Source organism: Gossypium arboreum, chromosome 12 (genome assembly GCF_025698485.1).
Source record: "Gossypium arboreum isolate Shixiya-1 chromosome 12, ASM2569848v2, whole genome shotgun sequence".
Lineage (NCBI taxonomy): Eukaryota > Viridiplantae > Streptophyta > Magnoliopsida > Malvales > Malvaceae > Gossypium > Gossypium arboreum.
In genome coordinates, this window is record NC_069081.1 from 112,756,045 (window position 1) to 112,764,581 (window position 8,537).

Consider the following 8,537-nt stretch of genomic DNA (forward strand, 5'->3'; position numbering starts at 1 on the left):
GTATAATTAATGACTAATTACAGCCAAATTATAGTTATTATTCGACCATTTATTTAAAAAAAAAAAAAAAAAAAAAACATTGGCTGCCCAGAGGCCTTAGCGGATAGTCGAACGTGGCAAAATAAATTGTTGTGATGGTCATTGGTTTAACAGCCACAGCCACACAGGCCAGACATAATAAAATAATTTAAAAAAAGCCGCTTTGGCGAATCGTGATTTGGTGATTGTGTGAGCCACACGTCCTTTTGCTGTTGGTTTTCAGTAATCTTGCGTTTCTCCGTCGGATTTCCAAGTTTCAGGGTGGAGCTCAACATCGAGGAAATCTCACGACACAACATCCATCCAGTAATTTCTCCACCTACTCTCGTTTCTTTTCATTTCCTCTTAGGTTACAATTAAAATGTTAGGGTTTCTCGATTCTTCTCCTTAATTTTGCTATTGCCATTATGAATAAATAAATTGCGAACGCTTCGTATTGTTTCCATCTGAATTACTAATATTGTTTTGTGTTGGAATCTGCTTTCAATTGCTTTTGTTTGAACCATTCAGTTGCAATTATTGTACATGTATACTCGCTGTTCTTTCAGTTAGACAAATAAACTATAGATAGAAAGTCCTATGAAAATAGATTTCATGCTTTTGCGTTCCAATACCCTTAATTGGGAGCTGCTTCTAGCCTTATTCTTTCTGCAATTAGTTAAAATTTCCTGTTTATCAAATTTCATTTCTAGCCTTATTCTTTCTGCAATTAGTTAAAATTTCCTGTTTATCAAATTTCATTCTTCAAAACAATGCAATCTATATTCTGGGCTTAGCAAGGAACCTTCAACATCCTTTATTTTGCATCTGGCTTTTTTTTTTTTTGTAATCTCAAAATTGGAGGTGGTTGCCTTCCCTTCCCTCATGTGAATTCAACCATTGGTTTCTCAAGTGTAGAAGCTTTCTTTGCAGGTAACTTGTTTTGGTTACTGGAGACAATGGACTTCTGGTTCAAGGGAATCAGTGAGGACACATCTGCGTGCTCATTTAATGAGACAGACATTCAGAAATGTCCATTTCTTAAGAACATTAACAAACCCACCAACTTTTCATTCTCTTCAATGAGTTTTCCCATGCCTGTAAGTTCTTCTAGTCCATTTTATATCCTCCTTTTGGAGGATTCATGCATTGGTGTCTGTGTGTATATATATTATATGCATGCAAACATATATAAATTCTGAACTGTTAAATAGCCCTTGCCCTTGAGTTGATTTCTTCAATATCTTTCTGCAGGTACAGGGAGCTAGAGGTCCTTTATTTGAGGATGGTCCAAATTTTGATATGGCATTTAAGCTTTTTCATGGGAAGGATGGCATTGTACCTCTCTCAGGGAGGTCTGATGTTCCCTGTGACAGAGACAAACAGGAGCCTACCATCCAATTTAACCCATTAGCAGGAAAAGCTGCAACAATTAGCCTTTCAGCTTTTAGCTCAGGAGGGCCCTTCAGCTTTGGTCCCTTCTCAGATAAAAGGAAGAACCAGAAAAAGAAATCCGACTCATCTAACAAACAAGAACCCTCTTCTCAGGTAATCATACATCCTTAGACCAATTCAATGTTTTAATTTAGAAGAATGATTTACACAATTTGAGGAATATAAAAATGAAGAGATGAGTGAAAGTATCATCACCGCAGCGCTGCATTGGCAAATAAGAATTGAACCCACCTAAATATAACATGATGTGAGGTCTCAACATCAACATTGTTTCCAGGAAACTGTCTTTATGAGCCCATAAAAGATTTATACTTGTTATGTTTCGGTATACGTTTTTAGGCTGGTCTTCATTAGTTCTGAAATACATTGATGCCTTCTAGAGAAATGAATCAATAATTTAAAAATCAATGGATCTTTTCTACAAGCTTAGCAGTATGAATTATAATTTTCCATGTAACCATTAGATGATGTATTTGATACCTGATAATCACTGCAAGCTACACTGATTCTGAGATGTATTGTGATCCTTCAGAAAGGAAATTCATCAAATCATGATGCAATGGGAAACGAGTGGTTACAAAATGGGAATTGCCCAATTGCAAAATCTTACAGAGCAGTGAGTCGTGTCCTTCCACTTGTGGCGACACCTTTTCATCTCTCACCTGCAATGAAGTTTAGATGCCCCCCTGCTGTAGTTGCCGCAAGGGCTGCCCTAGCACGCACTGCCCTTGTTAAAAACTTACGCCCTCAGCCACTGCCTGCAAAGATGTTTGTTATTGCTCTCTTGGGCATGGCAGCTAACGTGCCTTTGGGTGCTTGGAAGGAGCACACTGAAAAATTTTCTTTATCATGGTTTGTAGCTGTGCATGCAGCTGTGCCCTTCATAGCCATGCTTCGGAAGTCCGTCGTAATGCCTAAAACAGCTATGGCCCTGACAATTGGGGCTTCTATCCTGGGGCAGGTTATTGGTTCAAGAGCTGAAAGGCAGCGGCTGAAAGCAGTGGCTGAAAGGGAGAAGGTGGCAGCTGAAACAGCCGTTGCTGCTGCTGTGGCTGGGTATAATGATCTAAGTCAGGTTGATCCATCCGGTGCAAGCCATTGTGGTAGAGAAGGAGCTATCTGGGGACCCATTCCAGTGAAGGTGGGTCGACCATCCTCTTCATCAGACAGTGTGTGCTATTGACATCAGTAGATGTAACTAGTGGAGTGAGGTAAGCAAATAAAAGAAAAGGGCTACTTTAAGTACTATATAGTAGAAATGGCCTGAGCAAAGTTCCATTTTTATAGAATTTGGGAATGCTTAAGGTCATGTAGTAAAGTAATATGGCAGTTCCTAAGGTAAAGTAAAGAGTTATTGCTAGAGACAGTTGTGTAAGATATGAATAGTACTTTCCTGTTTCTACTGTAAAAAGAAGACTACTTTTGATTTGAAGTGCATATAATATAAATATTATTGTGTTACGGAGTCATTGATTGATGAATTCGGTGTGTTTGAACTTTGAACCTTGACTTGTAAGTTGTCTTTTAAGCACATGGAGAGCCAGTCCGGGTTGAAAAGTTATCCGGGAATATAAGTATGGTTGAGAATACAGAGATAATATTAAAGGATAGTAGTAGTAGTAGTAATCATCTCCGGGAATTGAGGAGAACATGCGTTGTGGGAAATAGCAAGCTGAGCTAGATTTTTTCTTCTCAAATAATTCAGAAGTAGGAACCGACGCTACCGGAGAGGGACATTCACTTAAAAACAATTGAATGCTTTTTCCTTGTAAGAGTTTGCTTCCACTAGTCAAACATAATAGTTTTTTACTCGTTAAAAACACTTGCTTTACTACGCTAGCTAGAATTTAATATATAGGGTTAATATTCATAATATTCACTACTAACAAACATTTATACTTTTTTTTTTCATTTTGATACTTAAATTTAGCAATTAGGTTTATTTCAGTTCTTAAATTTAGATCCCATTAAGAATTGATGATGTGGCATAGACTTTTAAATGTCATTACAGGGGTGTAGCTGGGGCTGGCAGGGCCTTGGCCCTCTTAAAATGAAATTTTTTTCATTTAGGTCCCTTTAAAATTTATAAAAATTTTAAATTAGTAAAAGTAAAATTACATTTTGGCCCCTAAAATGATAAAATTTTGATTTAATCCTTTAAAATTATAAACATATAGATATTAAAATAGTGAAATTGCATTTTTATTATTGTAAAAATATACAATGTTAACTTCGGCCCCTTAAAAAAAAGGTATGGCTTCACCTGTGTCATTATCGAAAAATTAACTATTTACAATTGTCAATTTTATGGACTAAAATGAAATTAATTATTAAGTTTATAGACTAAAACTTATACTAATCCGTATGTGTCTTTTTGTAAACTTTTGAATGGGTTATGACCATGGCCATGGGATAAAAATGTCGTAATGAAAGGAATACAAGCAAAACGGGAGTAAAAAGTGAAGTAAAAGAGTTTGACCCTAATTAAGATGTGGAGCACGACTTGGTGAAGCATGCTATACTTTATTGAGGCACGTTGTTGCACAAGAATTAGCCATTTGAATCCTAATTAAGTATCTCAATGTAAGAAAAAAATTGGGTCTAAAAATAATATATTCCATTCCTATCCTATCCTTCAAAGGCCAAGGACAAGTACAACGTACAAAAAAAGTGGTGAAAGACATGCATCCAATCCCAATCCAAGGTTAACATTAGCAGATGGATTTTGTTGTGATATATAAATATGGGCATTGAAATTAAGAAAGGCTGGCAATTGCCAAAGGTAAAGGGAAAAGGAAAGCAGATGACGAGATGGGCAATTATTGAGGCAGGCAAGGCTGAGGATGGCACATGGTGATAACATGCCATGTGGTGCATTTCCCTTTCGATATCATATGCTTAAATTAATTTAATATATGTAGCGACGGCAAATTACGTGATAGTAGGCAGGCATCAGGCATGTATATTTATTTTTCTTTTCTTTGATTTTTAGTTTAAAATGGTAGGAAACGTGTTCATCTCATGACTCCGTGACAGCCACACCGTCATTTCGGGGCCACTTTTTCCCTAATTCCATGTGAAATCATTCATTAACTTCTCCTCTATCCTCTCTCCCCCTTATTCCCATTTTCATGTAATGTCTCGTCCCCAGTGTTTTACCATATTTAATTATTATTTGTTAAAATTAATTAATTTGATAAAAAAGTAAAATAATTGCAACTTCTAAATTAAGGTAATACTTAAATATTAATTTGTAATATACTAGTAAAATACCTTTTGAAATTAAGAAGAAAAAAGAAAAAGAGATAGTCGTCTAATTAGCTGCAACCTTTTCCCTTCTATATGTGTACTTTAATTACTACTAATGAAGAATTAGATGTTAAAAATAAATAAAAGAAAGAAAGAGAAATGAAGAGGTGACCATATCTCTCAAAATCTCACCTTTTCATTTCTTCCACTGAATGATGGGTGAATGGACTTAATAAGCATGTTTAATTAATCTATCAAATACCATTCAGTTTGAGTCCTACAGATTGCGACCCTTTTAAGCATAATTATTGACTTTAGTGGGTGAAAATCCAACATACTAAGTAGTAGTTGGAGACTGGACATAAAATAATAAAAAGTCAAAACTACTAATCAGGGTTGAAATTTTCCTTATTTTGGATATTTTTATTTTTATTAATTCAAAATTACAAGTCTGAGTAGGTAGGTTACTAGTCATAAAGGAAAAAGAAAAGCATGCTATTCTGATTATATGATGATAGTAATTTGTTTGGGGAAAAAATAAAAGGATATCTGACCCTGTTTTGCTTTTACATATGCAGGCTAATTCTTTACCAAGTCTCCAAGCAATAATATATCTAGGCTCCCGTGGATATGATACAACTATTATCAACCTTTCTATTATAGTCTCTCAAAACGTGTTAAATTTATCAAAATTTTATTTTAGCCAAAAATAAATTAATTTAATATCTTCGTAACACTCTCTTTAATTTTAAGCAATAATAATTTGGAATTATAGTAGTCATCATAAAAATTATTTAAAGAGAAATTAATACAAATAAAGGAAGTTTCCTTAAATTTTTATTTTAAGCTTTAATTTGTGGCTTCACATGCTAATCAGACATTATAAATAATTATATTAATAACCTCTAAGTTTTTTTTTTTTAAACTTTGTGTTACATATTATATATTTTCACATTTTCCAGGGGAACCATTGTCTAGAAGAATTAAAAATTAAATTTGGACCACCGACTACTACAACACCTACCTGAAAAATCAGCTCAAATTTCAAACATTATAAATTCTCCCAACTGGGCAAAATAGACAATCAGCTTTAAACTATGTAGCCTGTAGTATCATGGGCAGTAATTTTATTTAATTCTTTTGGAGTTTAACTTTCCTTTAATAGTTATTTTTCAATGATAAAATGTGAGAATATTTTTTTTCATGTAGATAATAAATTTTTAAAAATATTAAGATAAAATTTAATTTTGTTCTATATCAGTTTAAGGTTCCTTTGTCTTACTACTTGATTTATTTTGTATTATTTCAATAGATTATTCTTAAGTGTTATATGTAAAAATTATTCAAAAACAAGTTTTATGTATATATGATTTTATATGTACATTATTATATTTACAATATAAATGTAAGATAAATTTAAAATAATTTTACTTTCAATTAACATCACAAATAATTTTAAAAAATTAATTAAAATATATTATTAATAATAATATTTATTATAAAAATTGAGCACATATGCTTTTTCTTTCTATAATATATATATATATATATATATTATATAGTGCGTATAATCACTTCAAAGTCAAAGTGAATTTTCCTATATACATTTATTCAATTCTAATTAGAATCTAAAGATTGTGCTGAAGGTTTAAAATCTATTAGATTAAAAATTTCGATAAATCAATTTCAAAATGCTTTTCTACTTCTTTTCTAGAATGTCCAATATTAGTTTTACATCTTCTATGCAAAAATGTTCAATTTTCATAAGGTCTTCTCGATTATTATTCAAAAGGTCTAGTAATATATGTACATTAAGCTTTTTTGAGACAATTATAGATCTTAAGAGGCAATTTTGATTGGTGAATAAAATATATTTCAATGCTATTTTTTCTTCCTTTTTGTTAATTTAATTAATCTATACATAAATATTATCTTTTATTTAATTAATTAAATATAATAATATAACTTTTTAAAATTATAACTAATATTTTTAATTATATTAAATATTATAAAATAATTTTCCTTACAATCACATTTCATTAGAATAATCTATATGTTAAACGTTGTATATGTACATGTATGTGATCCATTTGCTACTTGAAACCTTGGTGTTGTCGGTATAAACTGTAATGTTGTTTAGCGAGTTACTTCCTGTGATCTTCAAATAAATATTCCTCCTCCTTAAACCTGTCGGCAGACAGAGGGCTTAATATGTCAGCCTGCATAATATCCTGATTAATTAATGGAATTCCTTAATATGTTGTCTATTTCGAGATTATAATAATTTAAACTTTGTCAGACTAAATCCAATCAACATTTAAACTATTGGTTCATTTTCTGTATTTAAAATCTTTCGAAAATAAAGGGCCCACTAATTTTTTTTACTTTTTATATTACTGTATTTAACATTAAAATTGCTATTAAAAATATTTTATTTAAATTATCTAATTTCAAAATACAATATTTCAGTAATATAAAATTAAAACTTATCTCTATTTCGAAGTAATTGTGGTTATAAAAAAAATTATTAAAATTAATAAAACAAGCAACTTGTTCCAAAAAAAGGAAAAAGGATAAGAAAACCAAAGCAAAAACGCGTTTGTGAGAACAATAAAATAAGAAAAGCAAAAAAACAAAAGTTTAAAAATAAAGTCAGTAATAAACCAATGTCGGTGATTTGAAAGCTTCTCTCTTTAGTTTTCTTTATTTATTTTGGTTAAATTTCATAAAAAAGTCTTTATATATACATTTTTGGTGAATTTAGTCCTTCCACCATAATTTGATTATTTCTAGTCTTTCAATTTTCCAAAATGTGTATCTTTAGTCTTCGGTCAACTTTTTTCAGTCATGACATATACATTTTGTCATTTTTGTCCACAAATGTTTTACATACTTTTTTTTCTAATTTTTTAAATATACAAAAATTTGCAAAATATCAAGGTATATATATAAATAAATAAGCCATATGATATTATTTTAGATATAAATAAAAAAGTTGATCACAAAATTAAAAATACATATTTTAGATATTATATTCAGGAAATGCGTCCGGTATGTTCAGATTTAGAAACAAGCAACCTCTTTGCTTTTTTTTTTCTTAGACAACAACTCATTTCAGTCCATCCTACGTGTAAATATGTAGGGTTAATATATATTTTATCTCTTGAATTTATGTATGGGTATTTAGTTTATTTTTATTTAATTAGTACCTGAATTTATATACAATCAATTAGATTGGTATTTACGAATTAATCCCGTTTGTTTGTGTTGATATGACATTACTAATCATTCTATGATACCATGTGATAACCTTTCAATATGTTATGAATTTAAAATATAGAATTTATAAAAATTGAAAATTAATTTATATATTTTAATTTTTAAAATTATAAAAAATTGCAAATTTTTTTTTAAATTTTGAACACATGTAACTGTTTTAATGAACGCGGATGCAAAAATTAATGATTTAGCTAGGTTCGCAAAAAGTATCAACTTAGTTAAAAATTAGTTTGTATATCCGTAGAATGCACGAGTCAATTGAATATACTAACTTTGTAAAATTTTACATTATAACATTAATTTTTGTTTATTATTAATGAATTTCCTCGAAAAGAAATGTAATAAAAATATTTTTAAATATATATAATGAAATGGAAATGCTTATATTAATGTTATTTAATCTTAAAATATAAAAATAAAATACTAATTTATTATAAATTAAATAATAATATTAATAATTTTATAGCTCATTTATTTCATATATTTGTTAAATTAATTTATTTCAATATTAGTATTTGGTATCTTGATATTATATA

General features: G+C 30.3%; 1 protein-coding gene across 1 annotated transcript; it reads left to right on the top strand.

Annotated features, from left to right (window-relative positions):
- Window positions 1-124: 124 nt before the first annotated feature.
- Window positions 125-2,954, top strand: LOC108478200 (uncharacterized). Its single transcript, XM_017780633.2, has 4 exons — window positions 125-345; window positions 952-1,118; window positions 1,273-1,566; window positions 2,006-2,954. Exons 2-4 carry the CDS (start codon window positions 978-980, stop codon window positions 2,654-2,656), a joined length of 1,086 nt encoding a protein of 361 aa, XP_017636122.1. The 5' UTR covers window positions 125-345; window positions 952-977; the 3' UTR covers window positions 2,657-2,954.
- The last annotated feature ends 5,583 nt before the right edge of the window (window positions 2,955-8,537 follow it).

Excerpts from the sequence above, each read along its gene's own strand:
- LOC108478200 (XM_017780633.2), top strand. The coding sequence starts at position 978 with ATGGACTTCTGGTTCAAGGGAATCAGTGAGGACACATCTGCGTGCTCA. Across the intron at positions 1,119-1,272 it reads CAATGAGTTTTCCCATGCCT|GTACAGGGAGCTAGAGGTCC; the intron begins GTAAGTTCTTCT and ends ATCTTTCTGCAG. Across the intron at positions 1,567-2,005 it reads AACAAGAACCCTCTTCTCAG|AAAGGAAATTCATCAAATCA; the intron begins GTAATCATACAT and ends GTGATCCTTCAG.